The following is a 26,491-nucleotide window of genomic DNA, read 5'->3' on the forward strand; positions in this document are numbered from 1 at the left end:
ACGTTTGGTTGATGACTATGATTATTAACTGTGTTGATCGAGTTGTCCATTAAGCATCATTTCACCACTAATTCAATTTATGTTAAAATGGAACAAAGAAAAAGAAACTTCCTCATGGGCCTGTAACCATCAGCTGTTTCCTTGACAATTCATTCATTCATCTTCCATTAATAACATCTTGTGCCACCGGGTATGGCTCAGTTACAAAACTCTTACAGCAGGTTCTTGTTGTTCAGACTTCAAGGCACAGACGGATAGAAAAAAAAAAAAAAAAACGAGAGACAAAAGCAACAGAAAACGGGTCTTTCATGAAAGAGACAAAAAGATAATAAATCTCACAGATGATGTGCGAAAACAATCGCACAAGCATCAGATTTTCTCATAAGGCGGCTTTGGTGGCCTTTTATTTTTTTGGAGAAACCTCTTGCACAACATGTTCAGCAGAGGTACATACACCCAATATCCTTCTAGGTTTGATTATTTTTTTCTTCTTTTTAGTCAGCTGTATCCTGATCGTCTTTTCACATATTGATTTTGTAATGAAGAGTGGATTATTGTGTTGTGTTGCCAGCAAAGCCCACTGAAATGAAAGTGAGTCATGTTGAAGGTGGCAGTGATGCAAGTGAGACAAACACACACAAAAGAACGAATGAATGAAAGAATTAATACTTTAAAAAAAGAAAGAATGAGTCACACAAGGGTCTATGCATAATGCTGGTGCTTGTGTTAGACATGCCTGGGACTAAATGTGCTGAAGTTCTGTTTCCGGGAACCGGCTTTGTCGGCATGAGATGCAGATGTTTGATCGATGCCTCAGCTCAGCTGCCTCGCATCCGTCAACTCCTCCTCGCTCACAACACTCAGCTGCTGACGTTCAACAAAAGTCGTGTATTGTCTCCGCTCCTTTGTGAACTTGGCCAGACCTTTACAGCCAATACGCCACGTCGAGCTTAATCATTGTGGGATATTGATTTCTTTGTGAGAGCAACAACCTCAGTGCCGTAGGGGGAACAGACAGTGAGTGCTGCATTGCATGAAGACCTGATTGCCATGTTCTTTTGCCCGTTTGAAGATTTTTACCATGAAGGTAAAAATCCAGGGTTGTCAGGCTGTCAGTTTCATTGTGTTGTTGGTAGCATGAAGAAGGGGACAGGGCAGCGGGAAGGAATAAAGGCAGGTTATAGGTTACGTCGTCATTCCGCCAGGCAGGTAGTCAATTTGTGAGTCGGTTAGCAAGCCAGAGAGGCTGGCAGGCTGGCTGTGTGTTCGATCATTACTCCGTCAGCTAGCCAGCCAGCTTATCCAACCATCCTATAAAGTAATGAACACAGGCAGCCAGGTAAGGTAGTTCGCCAGCCATTCAGTCAGCCCTATTCATACTTGTCAGTCATAAAGCCCAAAATTCTAATGTGTCATTAGCCCTGTCTACGACCACAGCACCTTAGTGCAATACTCAAAACTAGGGCTGAACAAATGTTTGTTCTCATCATTGATTTTACTGTTTTTTTTTTTTTTTGGATTAATCATTTACTCATTTAAGGTGAACAAAAAAATGTCCATTGCAACTTCCCAGAATTCAAGGTGACAAGTTCAAATTTCTTGTTTTGTTCGACTGAAAGTTGAAAGGCCAAAGATATTCAGTTCACAAGAAAAGCAGCAATTCTTCTCATATAGGAAGCTGAAACCAGAGAATGTTAAAGCGATTATTAAAATAGTTTCTGATTAATATTCTGTTGATTGACTGATTGTTGCAGCTCTCATCAAAATGTTAATTTTACCTGTTATTCAACAGTTCTTCAGAGGTATTGTAATCTTACAGGTGTCCTCTCTGTTGCAAGAAGTAAAATCTTTCACTGGCTTAAACTTAAATTCAAATCTTAGGGTGGAAAAAATTACCTGTTATTGAACAGCTGGTTGTATTTTCATGATCTTGCTGATATCTTCAGTCCGTCCAGAAGAATATTTCCTCCAGGCCAAAATGAACATTTAAGTCGAACATTTTCCACAGACTTTCCTGGACCACCTCAATGAGGGCAGCAGACTTAAATGAAGGTCCAGCAAAGAAGAAAAGCTCAGCAGAGTGGCCCAGTCTATGGAAATATAAGACTTAAACACTGGTTTAGCAAAAGACATCAGTGAGATCTAAAAACTACATTTAAAAAATATAAGCCACTGCTGAATAAAATGATGGGTTAAAAATGATGTTTGATTGTTCCACTAAAGTTTATATAGGGAATGTAATGCACCTATATCACTAAGTGATGTAAAAGCTGCTAATGTGGGAAGTATGTCCTTGACTGAATGGTCAACTTAAAGCGTATAAAGGACAACAAACCTCCTAATCAGTAGAACATATTAAGGGATAATACTCAACAGGTTGTATGTTCCATGATTTTAATGGATGATGTGAATGTGAAGAACCAATTGATGCAAAGTGTTGCTCTGGATCCTGCGTCTGGATTCATGCAAATTTAGTTTAAAAACATCTGAGCTTTAAGTTTTTTATAATTTTTGTTACTGTTGTCTGTGGTGGTTACACAAATAACCATAGCTCCACAATCTTTAGCTAATTCTCACTCTGTCTTTACCTACAGTTCAATACTACAGCATTCATTTAGTACTTCAAACAAACACCTGTGTCATGGTCAGTCCACACCTTTCAGCCAATCCGAATCAAGAATTTTCAGTAGTCATGGTGTAAAGTTAATTTTCCTCTGCCAAATGCTGTAATCCTTAGAAGGTTTTGACATCTGCTCCCAAGGTGAGTCACCTGATAACTGCCATAGTCTGCAACAGTATGTCTGAGTGTAAACTTGTCGTCACGCGTCAAATATGATGAAGAGAGGTGAAATCTAATCAGAAGTTGTTACTCGAGACACATTTAAGATGCATTCAGAAGCCAGGAACAAACTGCAGTCCAATTCAACTGAATATTGGCACCGTCTAGCTACATCTGGAAGCAAGATGCTAGAGCTCTGAACAGGGCCTAGGAAGGCAAGGGGGCAGTTGGCAGCTCAGCCTGCCAGCCTGCCGGCCAACTAGCATGTGAGTCACCTAACAAGTCCACCAGTTAGTGAATTTTATACCTGCAGAGCCGTTTATCAAGAGTCACGAAGAAACCTACGGGAACCTGACTATGGCTATGATGCTAAAAACCATGGTTCAATTATGTTGTTGCTATTTGTTTTTCTTAAAATATCTATTCATCATAAAGTCAGAGCCCCTATCCCTAATACACACTCACATAAACACACACAACCATCGTTCTCTTTCGCCCCCCCCCCCCCCGGCACAAATTCATTGCAAGCAGCTGTGACTGTCTGACAGCAGGCTGTGAATGATTTCACTGCCGTATTTGCATCTAGACCCAATAACCGAATAACCCTGGCAGTGGTGCCAGCAGTGAGTGTGCAAGGGGATGGGGGCTGCTGTTAGCTCTTGCGGCCGTGACATTCACGCACCACTGCCGAAAATAAGTGCCGTTTTAAAGCCATTTAGTGTCATGATTGGGACTGTCCACCTCAATTAACCCGGGCTTGTGAGTCAGTGGCAAAAATGACGAGAGCTTCCCATCAATTGTGAGAAGCCCGTCTATTTATGGAGATTATTATCATAAAAATCAATGAGGGAAGGTCAAACAGTGTTGGAATATGTCTGTGTCTGCATGTGCACCTGCTCGCAGTTTGTCAAAGTGAGAGATGTTGTGTGTTTAATCCATCCTCTATAAGCAGCTAAGTGATTGCCATGGCACGCAGGCATGCGCACTTGGAGGCCACTTCTTTCCACTTTGGCATCATTGAAACGCTGATTGTTTCGCCATCTTACAGATGTGAGAGAGAAGTTGTGACATTTAAACTTAAGTCTAGTTTCCCCTTCACTGGCACTCTGTTGTCATGGCAGCAAACCAGCCAACTGGCTTGTGTTAAAGGGACTCCAGTTGGATAGTGAAATCGGCTGCAGGCGCAGTAATGGTGCCGTTTTAACAGCATTTGTTCATGCGCTTGAACTGGGTGTTTGTTGAGCGTTTCTTAGAAGTAGTGAAGTAATCCTGCTAGTGGAATATCTAATAATCGTAAACACAAGACACCTGGAAGAATTACTTTACCCTCTTGCCATTTAACTTCTTTACTGAATGACTGGTGGGAAGTTTCCCTAGCACTTAACCTCTGTGAGAGATTCACACCTTGCCATCACATGAGAAGCACTTGGTAGTCATGTGAGAGTCATTGGAGGCACATAAATGGAGGTGTGAATGAATTGATTTAAGTGGCTAATAAAGTGATGCAGTAGTTCCACCACTGCTTTGTTCAGGGATTGTTTTTTAGGCTTGATGTACTGTTGATGGCCTTCTTCACCCCTCCTCCAAACCCTTCGTCTTCTTCTGTCCAAAATGTGTACTTCATTGTCTTCAAAGGAGTGAATGAGAGGAAAGGGAAAGATGAGAGGTTGAAGGGAAACCAACCACGACAGGATGATTCAGAAAAAAAAAATCCAGAAGAAGACCTTTTCCTCTGAAGTATTACAAAAGTCATTCAAGCAGGAATCTGACTAAGTAATAGAGTGTTGAAGTGAGAGGTGCTGCTGTTTATGGAAGTCTTTTTCCCCATTCTGTATTTCCATTTCCATTTCTTTCTTTTATTAATATCCTCAGTGTTACTACACGCAGAAACACGATGGTATCCCAGATAACGTAATGACCCAAAAGGTTTTTGTTAATGGCGACCCGTTGTAATTATTTCAGCTAAGTTTCTGAGAAATCGTGTTACATCTGAAATTTGGCATGGCAGATACTTAATTCTGTAATACCCATGAGCCTTGGGTGCAGTTACTATGGAGAAGAGGCAAGTCAGATGTATGAATTGAATCAATAGGGAATTAAAACATTTTGTCATTGCAGTTGAGCCATAGTTGCTGAACTTTATTAAAACTGACACTGAATTTAAAAATGAATTGATTAAAGCTGCAATTTGGTGATTGGATGGTTCTTGTCGAAATGCACCTTGGGAGTCATACTTACCCTGTGGTTAACCAGATATTTTGTAACTTATGTGTTAATTTTCTTCACTGATGACTGAATCAAGAGAGTTCCAACTGTGAGTCAAGTTTGAGTCAACATTGTATATCGGAAAAACCAATGGGACGTTTGCTTCAGGAACTCATGGTTGCCTGTAATATTTCCTCCCACTTCTCAACTCTACTGGTTTTATACTGTTAATTTATATGATATTATTGTGTCTTACCCAACCTTTGAATGTGGCCATTTGGAAAAAGTAAAAACACTTTTGCTTTTGGATGTGGTTGGTGGTTGCACTAGTTAATCAAGGATACTCTAGACTTACTACAGCAGCATTGTAGTCAGTAAAATGAATGCAAAATGTTTGCGGCCATCCTTCCTGTTGCAGAACCTTTGAAAAACAGTCAGTCAAAAGAGACATCTTTCAACTGAGCACTTGACCTTTGACCTCTTAGAGGACATGGAAAGGTTAAAAGTGATATTCCCGGTTGGGTTCCCTAAAGAATCATCTCTAAAGAATTCCAATTATAAATTTTTGTTGTGTCTCTAATAGGCAGCAGTGTTTGTGGAGTTGCCTCTATGTTGTCGAGTCATTACATTGACATATTTTGTTGCCAGGAAACATTTGACATGTTTTTGACCTCTTTGCCTGCTTTGTTGGCAGTTGCTAGACGCACTGTCCGTGTCCATTGCTTGTAGGGCTAAATTTAACACAACTAAAGCCAGATAACGGATGTGGACAGGGACAGTGGACATTTATGCATATATGAACTCATATTTGTAGGCACAGTCTTTGCGAACATAGGCAGATCACAATACTTACATCATGTGGACCCTTACTTGCTCATAGTTTTTGTATTTCATTCAATATTAAGACCTCCAAAAGTTGCAGATGACCAAAGTGCCAGGTACTTTCCAGCCAAAGACGAACTGACCATTTGGCTGGTACGCTGTCCTGACCTGGTCAGGAACTTTTAGACCACCCTACATGCCATTTTCCACAGGAGACTTAACCACAGCTTCTTTTTTTTTTTGACTCAGCTGCTTAGTCAGACTATTCTGCTATTTAGAGGTTAAGATTCAGGCTTTTCTACTCAGTAGCAGCAGAAGTCATGGCACCTTAATACAACATGCCACATCAGTTTTATCAGCTGGCTGAGCTGCTGGTACCACATGTCCTTTGACATCATATTATGTTAAGCCATTTTCAGCCAAACCTTAAAACTAGGTTACACTTACATGACAAATTGATGTGTTGCTGGAGTAGTTCTCCACACCAACACTTAGAGTGGCTCTGTGTGGGCTACATTGTGGGTTAGTTCAGTAGACGGAGAGAGACGTGTGTGTACAGTAGGTTATTGAGCTCAGGTTTATGTGGTTTGTGTTTTAGCCTCCAGTGAGTTCGTACCCATTCAAACTTTACAGCTCTATTTCAGATAGGAGCTCATGGGTCACCTTTACAGATCTGTTCAGCGTGGATGTGTACATACATTTTTGTTTGTGTGTTAAATGTGGGTGTGTTTGTGTACATGGATTTGGTATTTCTGGGATTATTTCACAGTTGCTATACAAACATTTCCCTTCATATGTGTTACACAAGTCACAATTAAGATTTAAGAATTACCTGTAACATCTCTTCAAATAACTGGAGGTATAAAGTGCAATATTTCGGTTGGCGGGCACTAAAAATACCTACATTTCAGTGGCCACACAGGCAGTTTAAAGCTGGGAACTCCATTCCTTATAATGTCAAACGAACACAACACAGAGTGTGCTGGAGCTACCAATGACTCAGCAGGTGTTAATTTCACATGAATAAAAATTTACATCCTGTAGGAATCAGTGCAAATGTTAGCGAGCCATGCGAATTGGCTTTGCAAGCTTGTTAAACCTAACTTGCCAGTATTCCAAGAGGAATACAAACTTAACAGCACAAAGGGTTCTCCCCAATGATAAATTTTGGAAATGGACAGACGTCTTCTGCTGAAAAAGCGGGAAAAAAACAACAGTTTGTTTGTAGGCTAAACAGGGCTCTGACGAGCTTCATCCTGAAGTTTGGACACCGTTTCCACAACTATGTCCAAAAACAGTTTTGTCCTCTTTTGGAAAAATTGAAAATTATGCACAATAGCTTCAGTATCTTTTATAGTTTATTTTTCTTTACACAAAAAGTGTTGTGTTTGCTGTTGAATGTGTAATTTTCCCCATAATTAGTGTTTTCCTTTGCATGCTGTCACTTTGTGCCTTTCTATTCTCAACTATTCTTTTCTTTCATTACACCGTGTACACACATGGAGTGATTTATTGCCATCGACTGAACACCACTAGAGAAAACAGTTGGGGAATTGAAAAGGTTTAAATGTAGTTTAAGGACATTTGAGGATACAAATAGTGCAGCTTACTTCCTGCTATTTGTGTTGCATTGATTCCAGCCCTGATAGACCTACTGCAGGGTGTAGCTGGTTAGGAACATGGTGGGGGTGTCTCTGTCTTAAGTGATTGTAGGTGAGTCTAATGCTATCTAAACAATGCGGGACAGCCCCTCCCTGGCTGCAGAGCAGAGATAGGGACAGTTTAGACTACCAGGCAGGAAAAGGACTTACTGCTGACTGTCTGGATATGCATGTTTCAAGTGAAGCCCAGGGGGAATGCATGTGTTGAGTGTGTGAGACTGTGTGTGTGTGCGCGTGTGTGTGTATGGGAAGAGGAAGAAATTACATTGTGGTGTCTGCTTCTCCAGAGAGTGCTTCATTCTCTGTAAGTGTATTTGGAATCAGTTGCAAACATGCTACAAGCTACAAAGTCAGTGAATATGTAATATCCACTGCACACATGCTCAAGTCGTGATTGAGTGCACAAATATCATCACTCAGTTCACTTGCAAGCGCATTCAACAGTAGCTTGTATGAACAGAGTCTGCAGTAATGGTCTGCTTTTTATTAAGGGTGTCATACATAATTCACCATCTATAAAATATTTGCCACATTACTTTTAGCCTTAGTTGGCTTTAAATTGGCCGGCACTATTTCATTACATTAATCATGTTATTGCAGAAAGTCTCAATGTAATTAATTTTCTCTCGCACTCATTTTCCCTTCTTGTTCTCATTTGTTATTGTGAAAATAATCAAGTTGAACCACATCTTCAGCTACTTACACCAAAAATCCATTTCTTATCCCTCAGCTGTACTACTTGTCACTTAACATACACCACAAATAAGGTGAATATGCACTTTTATACAGTATACCTGAATTGTAAATGTTCCTTAGAAGTCAATATTGATGAGCAAACAACAACTTAACACCGTGCATCAGGTTTAATGTGGTCAGTCAGACATACTTCTCTAATGTGTCATCAGGAAATTAGACATTAAAGCTGCAATAATCTATATTTTGTATTACACTTGGATCAAATGACTGTGTGTAATGTGAAAGGGGTCATTCAAAGTGATGAACCCCCATAGGATAATCACACAGCTCTGGAGTTTCTCACAGCTATGCGGGGTGTTTTTGACACTCTTTGAGCTCATTGTTTTGGTTTTCTGCAACTTTAATGTGTTTTAATTGGTTCACTCTCAATTAAACATATTCCAGCTGTAGCAGGCATCTGTCTTCAGTTGAAAAAGCTTTGATAAAACCACCTAGCACCAACTGGCAGACTTGACGAAGTTCGCAAATAGCTAGTGAACATACTGAAGCATTTGGCAGCTACAGACCTAGATTTTTTTTTTTTTTTTTTTTTTTTTTTTCCAGGATTTGGTGAGATAAAAGGAAATGTAAAGTTGGACTTGCAATCTTCAGTTGGCCAGAAACATGACTGTGAATGAATGTTAATGTTGCTCTGTGTAAATACGCAATTATTCGCTAACACATTCACCGCAACAACTTTAAAAGCTTGTGTTTTCCACTTGTTCTGCTGCTCCAGCTGCCAGAACTCAACAAATGGAAACCCATTTCATCAAACTCCTCGTCTCTAAATCATTTAATTATCCCCCGTCATCAAATTAAAAAAATATTTTTTTTTGTCCTTCAAAGCAGACATTTTTAAATATGTCAAGGTTGAATCATTAGCAGTTATTATTTATATGGAATTCTCTCCTGTGCATTAACCATACATCTTGTTTTATTCTGAGCATTAACAATAATGATAAAATAAGCTTCAAGCTAGGTCTTTGCTAATTTATGCTGTAAATTACTGCAAGTGGGCTAACACACCAGTGTGCTTGTAGGACTGTTATTTATTATTTAGCATCTGGAGGCGCAATCATCAGCATACTAAGAATTAGGCTGTTTGATTTATTTAACTTTTATTTATCCAGGGAAACTTCACTGGACTGGTTGTGTTAAGTGTCCTCCTCAAGGGAAATCTTGCTGTCCCTTCGCCTACACAAATCCAGCTATACAGGGGGAACACTGCACAGTTATTAAACACATTTAGTGTATTAGGTAATGATAGCACATGGTTTTAAATAGGCTTTGTCTGTGTGTGTGCGTTTGTGTGCGTGTGTTTGGGAACATTCAGTGCTTGTGTTCCCGTCCCGTTCTGATGTCGGCTTATTTTTAGCTGTGTTCTCTCAGGAGCCTTTGGCTGGGTTCAACTGCTTGTTTTTCTTCCCATACTCTACCTGTGTGCATGTACGTCTGTCTGCCTGCCGTTCTCTCTGTCGGTGTCACTCTCTTCTCCTGACAGAAATCAGTAGACGCTCCCTCAAGACATTCACGCAGAGACACACTCTCTGAGACGTGCATGCAGAGACTTCAATCCTATACACTTGACAAGATTTCCCGAATCCCCTCATGAAAACAGTGCAGTTGGAGAAGAGAGGGAGTTTGTCTCCATCTCTTTTTCCCACTGTCTCTGTCTTGCTCTGTGTGTGTCTAAAAGAGACAGGGACACACAAAAGAGGAGACATTGCTCTTATTTAAGACCTCAAGGGGAGAATTAAAGCTATGGAACCAGGGCTAGTCTATTAATAGACCAACTTTTAGTGACTCCTTTCTACCCTTCTACCCTCCTTTTAATTTTTTCCCCCCTCTCTCTCTGTTTCTCCGTCTCCCTTACTTCCTGGCTCATCATCTCATCCCTCCTCCCATGTTTCCTCCCGGTCTGCCACCGAACTCCTGCACTGATCTCCCTTTTTCTCTCTGTTTACAGATTCTGATGCCAAAACTCAAGAGTTTTGGCAGATACCCAGCACTGATCTGATACCAGTGCTGTTTTTCCATTCCCAGTTTAAAGCCCATCTTCCTTACTGCTTGGGATGATTCTTTCATGTGTAAAGTAACATAAGAATGTAAGCACAGATCCCCTCTTAACTACAGGTGTAGATTTTTATACACCATCGTGTAAACTTGTTCCTTCCCCGCTCTTGGTGAGACAGATACAATCTATGTCTGTCTCACTTTGTTTTAACAGAGCTGAATATGCAGTTCAGCAGTTGTCTTTGACATATGTTTTTTTTTTTTCTGTTTGCAAACAACTGGCAGATCAACTACAAGAATAAAATACTGATTTGATCAAGGCTCATTAATTCAGCCTGTGAACCAAGGTGAAGTGCAGTCCCTCTGCTGTTGCACTTAGACACTCAATCAAATCACTTTTAATGGTCTAAAGTCGTCTTACGACACAGACACAGCAACAGGCCAAGACTGCACTAAGGTGGATAGAAAGATAAACATAATTGCTATGTGTAAAGTGATTTTTTTTTTCTGTCCACTTTTTGGGTCAGTTTCAAAAAATTCTTCACTCTCCTGTCGCCTAGCAACTTTGACAACGCATAACTTTTGAAATGAAATGCAGCCTCTGGAAGATGCAGCACCTGAATTGGGACACAGCTCATGATAACATGTTTTGTCTTTTAACATAAAAAAATACATTTTAGCTATTGCCATTGATATTTTTCCAAAAAAGAAAACTGTAAAATGGATCATGAATGCTACATGTAAACCAAAGCAAACAGAAACTCCCGCTGCTCTTGCTGCACTTTACTAAAATCAGCATTTTATTCTTGGGAAGTCATCCGACAGCATAAACATAAATACAGATGTAACCTGTGTTGTGTGATTGACTGTATTGGCAGTCAAGAATAGAATCATAGACAGTGTTGAAGGCTTCAGATAGGCTGCGAGGATGTGGGAAATGTTTGGTTTCCCCCCGTCAACGCTACAAAACAAGACCATGGCATTTTCATATTCATCCACTGTTTATATCATATTTACAAAAGCCGCTGTTAGAGGTTTAAAAAAAAAAATGCTGGCTTACTGTGATTGTGAAACCAAAAAAGACGAGAAAAGATGCTTTCTCAAATTTAGCAATTCTCTTACAATTCTTCACACCTCTCGCCTCTTCTTATCAGGGGGATTTGAGAGGGGAATAAAGAAGGAGGGAGGGGTGAACAGGGAATCCTCTTTAAGGCAAACCATTTCTGCAGTCCCTTGCGGAGAGACAGACAGAGGAGAGAGGAGATAACTAGTACATACCAGACAAGGTGCTGATACTGCTGAGCGTTAATCTTTAACAGATTGGGGCTGCACTTCTGTGTCTGGCTTTTCATCTGTGCGTTGTCTGTTAGTGTGTACGTTACTCAGTACCTGTGCAGATTTTGAATGAAGGTCAGTCAACTCTGCGGCGGTACCCTTGTTCAGTTAGCAGTGTTGTTAAACCTTGGTAATCTCAGTTCCCTGTGGAGTGACTGGAACTGCAGGGTGGCTGAGTAGTTTGAAATATCGTCCTTCAACTGGATGAGCAACATTCAAGCCTTCCTGCGGAAATGTCCTTGAGTTTTTGAAGTACCAGCAAGAGAGGTGTTCTGTAGTGTGTTTGACCTCTGACCTGCTTGGTAACAGGGAAGCAGAAAGACAAATTTCCCATGAGATCTCTAAGGACTTTTATTGGTTGGGAGTTCTGTATCAGTTCATCAATCGTCACGCAGGGTTAGTAAAGGTTGGAAAAGGTTTGGAAATGTGTTTTCTAGATCTGGGAAATGTCGTAATTGGACAAAATGTTCTCTGTAGGCTGTTATGTCAACATACTGCACATATATATACACACAATGTAATAGACTCTTCACGTGATATCTGTTGTGACTAGGATTGCAACTAACAGTTAATATTCAGATTAGGGCTGCGGCATATGTCAAATTAATTCAATTTATTCAAACTTTTGCTTTCAAGATTTGTGAAATTATGAAAATACAGTTATTACAAGGTGCGCAAAAAGGTTTTTCACAGTCTAACAGTGTCCTAACCTAATTTATAGTTTGCTACAGTAGCTGTCTTGAGTCACAAGTAAATGTCGCAGTTTTACAGACTACTTGTAGGTGGCGAGCTGGCTCTGGGTATCTCGTAGTAAACCTAAGTGATGTCTTTGAGAGGGATGGGCTGAAAAAATTAACGGACTGTGCGCAAACCTGAACTCTTGGTTTGTGGTTGTTGCCGATGTGTAATCTCTGGTTGTAGAAACTACTTGCGCGTCCTTATCAGTGGATGGTAATAATAGCATCTTTTTCAGGAAGGTCACAAGTTCAGTGATAACATCCGCAGTCATGTGTCCCTTCAAAAGTATTTGGACTGAGAGCTGTGTCAAGATTCATAGATAGATTCTCTACATAGCCTCCCCTCTAGGAATTCCAGATATGTTAACATGACCTGCCCTTGGTGGTCCCAGAAGGGACTTAACTGCGGACAGGCTGGACTGTATCAAGCGCACAAAGCAAGGCACTGATGTCCCTTCATGTCTGACCAAGGTTTTAAAAGATCTTAAGATAGGATTGAGAAGCTGATTGCGGGTCTGTTATTTAGGGTTAATCCTCCCCGGGTTCTATCCCACCAGGAGGCTTTGTTGAATTATCTAAATCCCACTTTCCGAATCTTTGTCTCGACACTCATTGTGAAACCCACTCCAATGATAGTGACATGCTGGAGTCAATATCAACTGATGCCAGCTTTAAAAACAATATCAGCACCTGTCTGAATTTATCTTTACGGCAGATATTAGGCACTTTTTTGGTGTCACTTTACGAGGGTTTGAAATTTTAAGCAATTTCCAAACAAGTATTGGACACATTATGGTAAAAAAAAAAAAAGATTTATAAATGCATAAAGCTTGTATTATACAAAAATACATGCTTTTCCTTTGTGAACAATATTATTTTTGCACAAGGTATTTGAATCATAAATATAACAGTAATGGTGATGCCTCTGCTCCTGCTCACCCTGTGGTTATTCAATAAATGGCACAACAAATTAAACATAATACATTTGCACAACATGGATTTTTTTGAGGACATAAATAAAAACAAACATTGTCGGACAGCTGGTAGAAATAATGTGCCAACATTGCTTATTAACCAGCGTTAATACATTCTTGACTGATCAGATTCTTAAAAGTGGTTAATCAATCATTAAAATCCCTGTACTTAACCTCACTGTCAAAATAGCAGCAAATTAAAACTGACTTCGACTGGGAGAGAATCTGCTGAACATTCATGGTGGTTTTCATCAATAGTAATAATGACTTTTTGTGGTGTAGATCGTAGAGGAAACTGCAGTTAACACTTGAGGATTGTTGGGATTCTAGCTGTTTCTGGCATTGTTGTGTCGTCTTCAAACACAGCAGTTGATCCTGTGTGGCTGAAGTGGATTAAATAAAGGAGATAGAGAGAAAAGGGAAGAGAAGGAGGAAGTTTAAAGTGACAACCAGAAAGAGGAAATGCAGGTAATTAGTGAACATGTTTTAGTAGTAGCACAAAAATTGCAAACATCCACCAAACAGAGACATGGAAAATAGAGTCAGGGACAGGAGGCAAGTTTGTCTGCAGATCAGAGGAGATGAAGAAGGAGATAAAAGAGGATAGAGAATCAGGAGTTTGTGTGCGTGTATGTGAGTGTGTATTGCCTGGGAGCAGGTGGATATGAGGGGGGGGGGCTTAAAGGTGGATGAAGAGACGAGAGGAGAGCACAGATAGAAGGTAGCCAGCTGGGCCAGATGTGATCTCTGTCTCCTCCTCCCTGCACTTCTTCCTCTGCTTGATCTGACCACCTGCTTTCTCTCTCTCTCTTTCTCTCTCTCTCTCACTCACACACACACACACACACACACACACACACACACACACACACACACACACTCGAACTCACAAACACACAAACGGGCAGTAACTCAAGTTCAGGTTTGCAGATGCTTACTCGCACAGCTGACAAAATAACCTCACATACGCAGCAATCGTGTATATGCAAATTGATAAATAGCTGTCTTGGTTTATTGAATTGCTCACACAAGATCACACTTTCTCATCAGTCTGGTTTCTCCAGCTGTCACACTGGTCCCTCGGTACCAGGAAGTCTCCGGTCTATTGTGGTTCAATCAAAGGCCACAGAGGTCAACAGATGACCAGTAACAATGGAGCTCAGATCCGACGGGAACAGAGAAGGTCACTGTGGGGAATGAGATCATATTTGCTCAGCAGTCGTTCCTCCCACATGTGTCTATGTGGGTGTTTTAGTTCGGTAGTCACACTGCTGATTTCTTGTATAAAGCAGCAACTATCCTCCAGAGGTGGCCGATTAACAGATGAGGAAATATAAGGGAGAGAAGAAGGCCTACAGATGGAAGGAAGGAAAACTAGATATTTATTATGCTGATTAGTTTTCTTTAGACTATGGACTAAACCATTAATCAACTGATTGTTGCAATTTTCTCTATGTATTCATCTACAGATTATTTTTTCAATTGATCGTTTAGTCTGTAAAATGTCAGGAAATGGTTAAAAATCCAACCATTTTGTGTGGTGAGTTTAAAACTCAAAGATATTCAGTTAACCATCATGTATGACAAAGAAAAGCATCAAATCCCCACATATGAGAAGAACTTTCCAGTTTTTATGCTAAGCTAAGCTAGCCGAGTTCTGGCTTTAGCTTCATATTTAGCATGCAGACATGTGAGGTATCAATCTTCCCACCTAACTCCCAGCAAAAAAAAAAGCCAATAAACTTATTTCCCAAAATGTGAAACTACAAATCAACCAACTGTATATTAACACGAACCAAATGAAATGTAGGAATCATAACTGAAAATTTCTGAGCTTTAAAAAATGGGCCACTAAAATTAATCAATCCTGATTAGACTATCATGAGTAGTTTTTATCCAAATTTAGTGTAAATTTTAACCAAATTCCCAAAGATAATGTTAATAAATGCACGTTTCCATCCACCACATGCACTGAGATTAACAGTTGGTGCCACTAATTCTCCACTCGGGTGTCATTAGGTTATCGCAGAAGGAGACGGCGTAACGAGATCTCTCCACGCAGAGTAGGCCAATTATATCCATACAGTACATTCAAGCTCCCACCAAGCTCCTACTTAGACCCCTCGACTCCAGCGCTTAAAGTGCACATGTAGCGAGTTCAGACTTTTGACATCACGTTATACTTTTTTTTTTTCTCCCACGCCGAGCACTTCACTTCTCCGTTGTTTCACTATCTTGTAATGTGTCGGCGCCAATTAGCCAGGTCAAGTTCCTCGTGCAGCTGTTGGGCAGGTAATTGCTCGCAGGATGATGAGGTGTTAGTCAGTTTTGGAAGTTAAGCTGAAACATGTGTATTTTTCCATTTGTCGTCAGAATAATTGCACAGGGTGTGCTGGGGAAAAAAAACATCCCCAGACCTGTTTGTGTTGTGGACCACCTCAGGACAGAGGAGGGATATAAAGCGAGGCGAGGAGGCTTGTTGAGCTGTGTGTGGATTCCTGCAAATTGTCTGGATGACGAGACACTCATGTCTCTCATGTCTCATTATACCCTCTCGTTTGTCTATCTCTTATTCCCTTCTTCCTTTCTTAGTAACTCGTCTTTTCCTCCCATTTTATCTGCTGTTCCCTCTTTCTCGTCATTCTCTCGCCCACCTCTTTCTTTCTCCTTCTGTCTCCTTCTCTTTACCCCTTTACCCTCCTGTTCTTTTTCTCTGCCATATGTTTGCCTCAATTACCTCGCCTTCCCCTTTTCTCTCCCTGGTCCAGGATCAGTGGCATCTAATGCTTTCCACTCTGCCTGATTAAGTCAGCACATGTACCCTCTTTACATTATCACTTGCACACATACACACTCGTGCACAAGCGTCCCTGCAGACCTAATCAGTCCTTCTCTTAGTTCTCTCTATCACACCCCTCCAGACCTAATGAAAAAACATGAGGTCTGTTAAAAAGAAGGCGAGATGGGCATAAGGGAGAAAAAAAGAGAGATTGAGAGAGGGTAGATTGAAAACAAACTAGACGTGAGGCAGCTGATTCATTTGCACAGCCACCAGTCGCTCTTAATGCCTGTTTCCAGTTCAGAGATATTAATTGTTTCTAATCAGTGTCGGTAATATCATGCAGAGATGCAGGAGGAGGGGGAAAGAGTTGCAGAGAGACAGAAAGACAAGGTGAGGCTAACAGTCAGAGCAAGGCGTCTATTGAAAGTACTCATTCAACATGCTGATGCATTCATGTGGCTGGAACATTTCCCAATAGGCATGAAATCCTGTGAATTATCCTCCTGCCACTCTGTGTTGAAAACTGCAATTCAGACACAGTCTGTTAGTCTCTAAACGCCGCTCTGGCTGGCTGTCGTTCACACCCCTAAATGCAGCTAAATGGATGTATTGTGCTGTAATGTACCTTTGTATTACATTACTCCACAATCATATTGACTAAATAGTCCAACGCCTGGTGTGTGTGTGTGTGTGTGTGTGTGTGTGTGTGTGTGTGTGTGTGTGTGTGTGTGTGTAGTGGAAGAGGTGCCATGTCGAGTGAACGATTGAGAGTAACTGGACTGGAGGTCTGATGTGTTTTGTTACTGTGTGTGTGTGTGTGTGTGTGTGTGGGGGGGGGGGGCAAGTGCTTGAGAGAGGTAATGTGCTAAGTGAGTGACGGAAAGAGTGAAGACGGGCGCTTCATTTAGTGAATGTGTGCACCTGCACGTGCTCATGCGTGTGTGCGTGCGCGCCTGATTATGATGATGAAGTCTCCCAACGGGACTCTCCCCGCTACAGTCCTCCAGTAGTCTAATGAGAAGCTGTTTCCGTAGTTACCAGGTGTGAGAGCCGGCAGCTCATAATGTCCTGTGGTGAAGAACAAAGGATGGGGAGATGAGGTGGATATAGAGAGAGAGAGAGAGAGAGAGAGAGAGCAGGGATGGAAGTAAAGGTGAAGGAATGAAAGGCTGGAGGACGCCAGAGAAACAAAAAACCCCCCATATATCTGGTGTGAACGATCAATTTAACCGTGTGTGTCTGTATTGATGTTTGTGCTTGAGAGGATCGCTGGTTGTGTTGCATGTTGTGAGTGAAGACACCGAATCTTTATAATAAGCTCGGGGACCCGAACAAGAATCAAATCAATCTCAACTAAAGTGGTGAGAACAGTGAGGCGGGGACAAGCTGTTAGTATCTGGTCAGGTCGTATCAGGCACCTCCGAAAATAAGTTGACTGTAGTAAATTAAAGCAGTTTTTTATGTATTGTTCTAGCACTGACAGCTCGATCAGGGGTGTAAGAGGGAAAATAATGAATGTGAGACATCTCCAACTCATAAATACTCTTATTTCCTAAGGGTCGTTGTTGTGAGAACGTGTGTCGCCTCAATATTAAGCACATTACTACATCGATTAGGTAATTTACTAGATACTATGGCATGGCTTTTGTATTAGATTGCATGTACAGTTGCACTTAAAAAAGTGCCCACACCGTTGGGTCACACGGTACACACACATACACACATACAAGCAGGATACAACACGATGTTATAGAGATAGATATATAGAAATAGATACTGAAGACCAGCACCAACTTGTTGGTTGTAACATTGTAAAAGTAAACAGTAACAGTAAACACTAATAAAACACTCTCCTTGTAAAAATCTGATGCCAGAACTAAACAGATAAAATGAAGCACAACTTTTAAAATATATTGAATATCAATAGAATTATCAACATGAACACAAAGATAGATCAGTGCTAACACTCAGTATATCCTCTTGTGGTACACAGTGTGAGACAATTACGCTTGTTTACTTGCGTAACTTTAATTTGGTGCAGCCGAAGGAGAAGTGAAGGAATGACACCTGAACGTCTGCAGCCAGCATCCGACCTTTACACTTACACTATCTCACACATGTGCTGTGTTTGTGTGTCAGTGTATCTGCATTTTTCTCCATTCAAAGCAGTTTGCTGTTGTTGTTGTCGGGCGGGGTTTTCAAACCGTTAAAACCTTTTCTCATTACTTCTCTTTGTCTCTTTTCTTTTTGTGTCTGTGTTTTTTTTTTTTTTTTCTTGTCCAGATCTGATCCACTGCACCAATGAGATGAACGTGAACATTCCCCAGCTGGCAGACACGCTGTTTGAGCGCACAGCCAACTCCAGCTGGGTGGTGGTCTTCAAAGCCCTTATCACCACCCACCACCTCATGATGTATGGCAACGAGGTAGGAGGCTCAAACACACACACACACACACACACACACACACACACACACACACACACACACAATGAAAAGCCCTCCAGGGCAGTCAGTGGAGACTGCATCAATAAGTTGTATTATTACTCAACTCTGTCTCATACATAAATACAAACGCACATACACGTTTTGATTTTTAAATCACGCCCATATCAGCAGCGGGCTCAGCGGCGAGGGGGCGGGAGGATGACTAATGCATACGGGATACAAATGGCGTGTGGAGCTACTGAGGACGTACACACTGGACTCGTGGAGTGAATAATCGAAATAGCTGAGCAGCGCAGAGAAATTAATTAGCTCGGCACGAGCTGGAAGCAAGATGGGGGACAAGGACAGAAGCAAATGAATAATCAAATAAATTAAGTTAATAAAAACATGGTTAAAAGCTGGAAGAATAACACAGTCCCTCCATGGATTTGCAGACTTTCAAAGACAATAATTGGAAATTGAAATTCAAGCAGTCTGCTGCTGTGTTTGAGGGAACTTTTTGGATTCTAATAATTGTGAACTTTTACCAGACATTGTGCTGTTTTGCATGAAGAGGTCTGATCGAACCTCATGTCAGCAAAATGTCTCAATTTATATGCGACAGTGCGGCGTATGCTTTGAAAGGGAGAGGAGGGATTAATTCAGACAGAAGAGTTGTAGTTTAATTTTAGTAGTTTTTATTAATTTCTAACATAATAGAAGTAGAATGCACTTTGTTCTTCAAATATACTACTATAGCTCGCGTCTACATTGATCCTCTGGTTTGCAGGCTGTTAATTATTCATAGCTCAGTAGAGAGAATTCACTTTGATATTCAGATAGATTTGTGCCATTTGGTGCTCACTATACTGGTGAAGTGTTGAATGTATATTTTATGGAGACAACAGTCAAAGCAAAGCGAGTTGCTTTGTTTTGACATAAAACTTATGATCCCTAGACTTTGTACAGTAGTAGCTAGTTATAAAAGTTAATTTTGCTATGTATTTATTACCACCTTTGTTTCCAGACCTGCAGTTTTATCTCATTTCCTTTAACTTAATTAATTTTAATTACCTAGACATAGATGAGAAGATTGAAATCAGACTCATGTCTGTGTAGTAAATATGAAGCTTCAGCTAGCAGCTAGTTAGCTTAGCTTTTACAACTTGTCATTTTTTGGAGAGGCTAAACAAATGTGGTATAAAATGCTAATTAATGAGCTATAGAGTTGCTAGTTGGTGGAATAAGCCATGCTAGCTTTCCCCCTCTCTTTCCAGTCTTTGTGCTACACTAAACTGGCTCGCTGCTGGTATCTGCTTCATATTTACTGCACGGACCCCTGAGTGGCAACCATCTTCTCATCTAACTGTTGCTAAGGCCACATCCACACTAATTGGGGAGTTTTCGAGCAACTGAAACGGAGACTACCAGTGGTGAATGCAACATGGATAACGAACCATGTGCGTTGCTGACCTTGTTGTCTTTGCTAGCAGCTGTTGTTGCAGTTAAATTCTGCATTTCAACGCTACAACTGTCTTTGCTGTTCCTAGTTTCTAGTGTTTTCTGCAACTAACTAACTGCAGAGTAGACAATCTCCTCCCTGTTTACACCGGCACTCACATGCCCAGTGTACATGAATGGTCATGTGACAAGTGTTTTCAGGTGTGGTCGTATGGACGGAGATCCTTTTTGTTTTAAAGAGCAACTCACTCTGCAGGTTGAATCCATTTTTGATGAATATCTTTAGAAAACTTTCGAATCCCTGTAGCTACGAGGCAGGAACTGCTCTGAAGTGGTGCTTAATTAAGCTCATGAGCACATTATACACATTATATACACTGTGTAATAATAATACACTCTCATGCATGAGATACTAACTATTACTACCATTTCTGTCTATACACGAATACACACACTATAGTCAAACACACCCAAAAGCTGACACACCCTGAGCCACATTCCTTTTAATTTCCTTTGAAATAGGGAAGCATCACTTCCTTTTTCAGTCGGGATCACTCGTGTTGATACTTCGCAACACTTCCTTTGGTTGGTTCCTTGTTTATTGCATCAATCTAAACTTCCTCAGAAAAGAGGAAGAACTGAGTGTGAGATCATTGTGTTTTGGTTAACGGAAGAAGCCTCTAACAGCAGCCTGGCTGATTTAGAGAAGTTATGTTGGCGGTTTAGGTGCCTTAGAGACAAACTGGCATTTTTACTAGTAAGACACTTACGTAAACGGAGACCTCACATACAGTTCAGAGAGACATCAGGTCATCAGATGATTCCATGCCGAATGTTTGCTCAAGCTGTGGAAATTCCCATAACATTTTTGATAACCAAATTTTGCTAAGTAGGTCACTGCAGAGCAGCAGGAAGCAGCTCAGAGGTATTCCCAAGCTGCAGGCTGATTTATCTCAGAGTTTTCATTGTCAGATTGAACCTTTCTGATGTTGATGTCTCACCTAGAGTCACATAACAGTGACTGCAGCACTCTGCTAATTCCTCATTTCTTCATTACCAACGAGCAGCTAATACAGAGGTCCTCAGAGATCGCAATCACTCTGCCTTAAGTGTATGTCCGCCTTGGTAGATTATTTTGTCATTGTTTACGGGAGCCAGAATTATAAGAGAAGGGGGGGGGGGGGGGTCTTTTTATAATAATATAGCTTTGTAGTGTTGTGTTTTCATCATTCTATTGTCTGCAATCCAAAGTAATTAACAGCATATTTTTGTCTTCGGCCATTCAGAACAGTAGCAATATTATTACATTGTATTTTTTCACATTGCCCTGCAGCAATTAAATAAATAAAGCTGAGGATATAAAATATGTATGCAGCTATATAGTAATCTTGTTCCTCAAATTAATAACAGAGCCATGCAACGCATTTACGTTACGAATAATTCAAGTGCAATGGACGTTTAAAATGCAGTGTTTTAATGTCAATATGCTGCTGTTTAGTGGTTATTAATCAGGGAAACTACAAATGTGATGTACGGTGATTTAAAAATCCCTAATACAAACACAACCACAGTGCACTGCAGCACTGTATTCGTGGTCTCGCCTCGCAGAGTGAGGCTCCAGGCTGTAGTAGGAACAACTGTGTGTACTCATCAGCCTGCATTCATCAGGCCTGTCAGGATTGTGGTGCTGACTGAGGCTCAGTGGCCAGGTGTCCCTGCTCCCTCATGGCCGTCCCATCCATTATAGTCAGAGCTGAGAGAAATCTGGCCGTAAAATTAGAAACCACAGACCCACAGAATTGGGGTCAATAGACTGTACATTCCCTTTCAGATCAACACCCTGACTGGTTCCAGCTTGGCTGGAGCATTGAAGACGGCCTTGGACGATGTCTGATGAATGCTCTGACAGTAAAGAACATTTACATACAATGAAATCACAGGAGCGACATGTACGTCACAGGCAGCTGCTGTCTTGACATGAGCTGTAGTGAGTCATGCACAAGACTTTCGATGTGCTGTTTGTCATGTAATTTAATTGTGAGGACTAGCACAGATTTTTTTGAAGGTGTTATGATGGATATAAGCATTCACATAGTTGACTTGGAGAACTGACATGTGTCACATTACATATTAGATATTGGCTTGTCAGTCTCACCCATTTCTGATATGATCAGCGCTTCACCCTTAAATGTTATTTTCTTGGGTCACCCTGCCTAAGAGAGCTGCTAAGCCTGAAATAATTTCATTTGTCTGGGTTTCAGTGACAGTCTTCCAGTCTCCCAAGGACTCTGTGTAGTGCTTTCACTGGCTTTTCTACTCTGATACGAAAAAAGCTCAAAAGGAAAAACTGAATGCTTCTAGCTAAATAAAATGAATACTTATTTTTTGGACATATAATGCCAAATTCAACTTGTTTTCCTAAAATTACATCAAACACAATATATTGGGTACTGGAGAAATGGAGGAGTTCAGAAGAGCAAGGCTAGGTCAAAACCTAGTAAATGGCTGTACTGCATCGTAGGCTATTTACATTCAGCCTAGTGTCAGCCGGTTTCAACCCTTTATCTGTTTGCTTCTTTCCTCCTCTCTTTGCTCACATATCCAGTGTTTTAATACAGCCAAATTACCTACAAAGCTGTTTCCATTTACATGTTTTTGTCTCTGTTGTCAGACAAAGAAACAAAAATGAAATAGTCACTGAAATGTGGCTCATTAAGATTATATTTTGACCAGTTGTTACTTCCAAACCACTTCCAAGCTGCTGCTAAAATCCTGATTTTATAACCATGGCTTCGTCTGACAAAATCACCAAACACATTAATTGAAGACAACGACTGTGCTGTGATTTCAGCTGTATTTATTTGTAAGATCATCACTCGAAGGGAAAGTTTGAAGCTCATTCACGTCAGCCTGCTGAGGGAAAGCCCAACCTTGCGCTCACGGGACAATATTGGCAAATCTCTTTTACAGAAAGAAGCTAAGGTTTAGAAGGTAAAGAAGCTAGCTGCTTTCTTGAAAAAAAAAAAAGAGTCATTAAATGGGTCTGAAAAGTCAGTTAATCTAACGACAGAGGCGCTAAGTTGGCAACAGTGTTTGTTCGCGGCAATGCCCAATGGGAAAACTCCCAACACTCGTCAGCCGACCAGTGGCGTAACTTTGTGACTCAGTCAGTCAGCGACATTTGCATTTCTATGCGACTGGAAGAAAGAGTGAGGAATGGGAGCAAAGGACAAAGTAGGGAGTTAAAGGCGTGTAAGAGAGAGAGAAAAAGAAGGTAGGTAAGCAAAGAGCAGGTAGGAGAGGAATGTTTTTACAGTTAAAACATAGTGGTATCAGTACCGGCCTCCAAAACTGATTTCAACCGTCAGTTTTTAACTTCAGCATTATGAATGTTAACACTAAGTTCCATAAACACATCACCTGACATACAATGGCAGCCATCTCGGGTTGACAAGGACAACATGAATAAATACACTTCCACTTAGCAATAGTAGGAAGTGGATAATGTCGGCGTGACTGTTGGCAATGCTAATCATCATGTGCCATCATGTGAGCGAACTGTAAAACGCGTAGTTTAGGTTGAACACTTCAGCAGTTTGGCTCTTTCAGCTCTACATCTTCTGCAAGTCTGTGGTAAACAACCGAATGTAAATCCTCAGACTGTAATATCTGAGCATATTTAAAATGAGTCTGCTGTTGAATTCATTGTATTTTGCTGACATCCAGACCAACTTACAGCTTTTTTAAATGCAGCCCGTTTTATTCTGCTGTCCCCTGTAATATATTCGGCCCATGCTTTCAAATTAAAGTGGGAATTTACCATTCAGAGCAAACACCAGGTGAATTAAGTTTCAATATCTCATCTTTAACTCAGCTGCCATATTTATTAGAGGGCTTGGGATCGTGATTAGAGTAATAGTGCATTTTGTGTGTGTGTGTGTGTGTGTGTGTGAGTGAGTGATTTGGGGGGTGGGTAGTTGACAGGTTAGTATTGATAGTCATTCAATTCTTCACCTCCAGTTTTTTCCTCCCTGCCAAGAAGCAATCCTGGCTCTCTCCCCAGTGACGCTCTGAATCTTACGAGCAATCAAGAGCCGGTCAATATCTTTGATCATGATTTCACTTTTGTGCTGGTACAAAGCCACTTTAAAAGTACATCTCAAAGAAGCACCACTAGAGGATCTTAAATTTGCAGCTCATTGTTTTTTCCTCTGGCTGTTCATTGCAGTAAGTAGGCAGCAGGTTATCGTGATACATGCAAGGCACTAGTCTGAAGTTTACAGGCGAACAAATACATGAAATTTAATTGTTAATGTCTCTACAGCCTTGGGGGTGATAAGCGCTGAGTGCTGGCTCCTTGTCTTGCCATTGTCTCGGTTGTTATCATTTGTCAGCATGTGCCCCTGCTTCCAAGTCTTTGTATGATAGGCCAATATGTACCAAAAACAATCCGGCAGGAAACCCCAAACAATGGCTGGGAGAGCCATGTCCACCTCTTCGCTCCCAGCCACGGTGCTTGTCTCCCTCCCCTGTAGGGAGGCTGCTGGGTCTCTCTCCTGGGAGTTTTTGATGCTTTGACCACCCAAGACATGAACAAGACTATGCAAAGATAGAGGAAGCGAGCACTTGAGAGAAAAAGAGGAGGAGGTATTTGTTCATGGAATTACAAGAATGAGGGAAAGATGTAGGGGTGACAGTACAAGAAATTAGTGTTGGAGTAAGAGGTAGAAATGGGGTCATATGGATGTCAAAGTTATTATAAAATCGATTTTTGAAAGGCTAAATGCACTTCTTCAAATGGGTTTTCAACACTTACTGCACCTGAATTTCTTTCCTTTCCCAGCATTTCTTGCAACTGACTGTCAAAGACAGTTTTATCCCCACATTTACTTTATGTAATGACATATTTTAGTGCTAATGCTTTGTTTAGCTTGGTTTCCGATAACCACTATCTACCTAATAGAGATCTTCTGTGAAAATGAGGTGTCCAGAGGAAAATGTATCTTGATGATGTTGATTATTCCCAAGATGATGAGCAATCATCATTAGGATACATCCTCTGGACACCATGAATGCGAAATTTTGTTTCAGTTCATCCATTGAATACTAAGATATTTCAGAGGATAAGTGAAAACTTTGACCAGTCTGAAACAAAGTGGTCGACTGACAGGCCTCCATTTAAACCCTATAGGATAGCTAATGACCATGTAGGTGAATCACCACCTCTTTAGACAACCAGGCTGATGTTTGAAATGCACAGCTTTTGTATTAGAAGGTGATTCTTTTGTTTTCCTCCACAGCTTGTGTGTGTTTTTACTAGATTTTTTACAGGTCATCTTAGATATTACAGTGGAACAGTTTTGAGTAATCTAGATGTGTTTTGCAGAGTTGAAGAATCTGCAGAAGGTAGCACTTTCCACCCTTCAAACTTGGTTTTGTAACTAAGAATAAATGCTATAGAAACTGCAAGTTGAACACAGCAGAAAATCAAACCCGTGCAACCCTAACCTGGCATGTTTAAATATTTTCCAAGATGAACGGCCTTTTTAACGGCCCTCAGAGTTTTCTGTTTTTCCTCAGTGTACTGTGACTTCGAGGAATGTCACAGCCCAAAGATTTGCCAGACCACAAGGTAAAGTATAACACGGCCCTGTGAAACCTTTTTGGGAGTTTGTTTTCAAGGACGCCAAGTGCTGAAAAATACTACCCATCATCCTTTCTTCTGCAGGACAGGATAGTTGTAAGTGTCATTGGGGGAAAATTACAGTCTGATTGATTTCACCTCAGTGCATCTCGAATCAGGATGGGGCTGAGACTCTGCACATCAAAACCGAATATGTGAATGGATGGAGTGCATTCAGGGAGTGAAAGAAAGATGGTATGGTGGAACAGGGAGAGGATGAGAGAGAGAGAGGAAGAGAGTAGACAGCGTGTGAGAGTCATTAAGGACATGAGAGGAGACAGGGACGATCTGGCGAGGACACCAGAGAAAGTGCTGATGGTAGCAGGACACACCGCTTTCCTTTTTCTGTGTGTGTGTTTGTGAGATAGCAGGAGATATAGGGAGGGAGGGAGTGAACAGTAAGGTGTGTGTGTGTGTGTGTGAGAGACAACACAGTGTGTGTGCTTTTACAGCAGCGTAAAGTTGCAGTGTGAGTCGCCAACCCCCCCACCCACCCCCACGCCCCACCCCGCTGCCACACCAGTGTCCCAGATAGCAAACGGCCCATTTGTTTCAGTGACGTCACTGAAGCACTCTCATCATCACTACACTCCCTCGCCTCCTCCTCCGAGGGAGAGCGAGGACACAGACAGAGGCACAGATTTAAGCAAGGGTAGGGTGAGCCGAGATATTATGAAAGGCAGACATTTGACTCGGCAAGAGAAAAGGCAGACTGGGAGGACAGAAAAAAAAAGGAGGGAAAAAAAGGGAAAATGAAAGACAGAAGGAAAATAGAAAAGTGCTGACTCAAGCACTGTGTCAAAGGGAGCCGGGGCAGGGAAGATGTTATTTGTGTGTATGTGTGTGTGTGAGGTCACCCTGACTCTAATAGGGGTCAC

At 41.1% G+C, this 26,491-nt stretch overlaps 1 protein-coding gene across 7 annotated transcripts in view; it reads left to right on the forward strand.

Annotated features, from left to right (window-relative positions):
• si:ch211-200p22.4 (phosphatidylinositol-binding clathrin assembly protein) overlaps positions 1-26,491 on the forward strand; it is a 74,703-nt gene that overhangs the window by 2,180 nt on the left and 46,032 nt on the right. For all 7 annotated transcript variants that reach the window (XM_056369722.1, XM_056369724.1, XM_056369729.1 and 4 more), the window contains exon 2: positions 18,327-18,469. In XM_056369722.1, the coding sequence (XP_056225697.1) occupies positions 18,327-18,469 (143 nt within the window). The remainder of the gene's footprint in view (positions 1-18,326; positions 18,470-26,491) is intronic.

Source organism: Seriola aureovittata, chromosome 23 (genome assembly GCF_021018895.1).
Source record: "Seriola aureovittata isolate HTS-2021-v1 ecotype China chromosome 23, ASM2101889v1, whole genome shotgun sequence".
NCBI lineage: Eukaryota > Metazoa > Chordata > Actinopteri > Carangiformes > Carangidae > Seriola > Seriola aureovittata.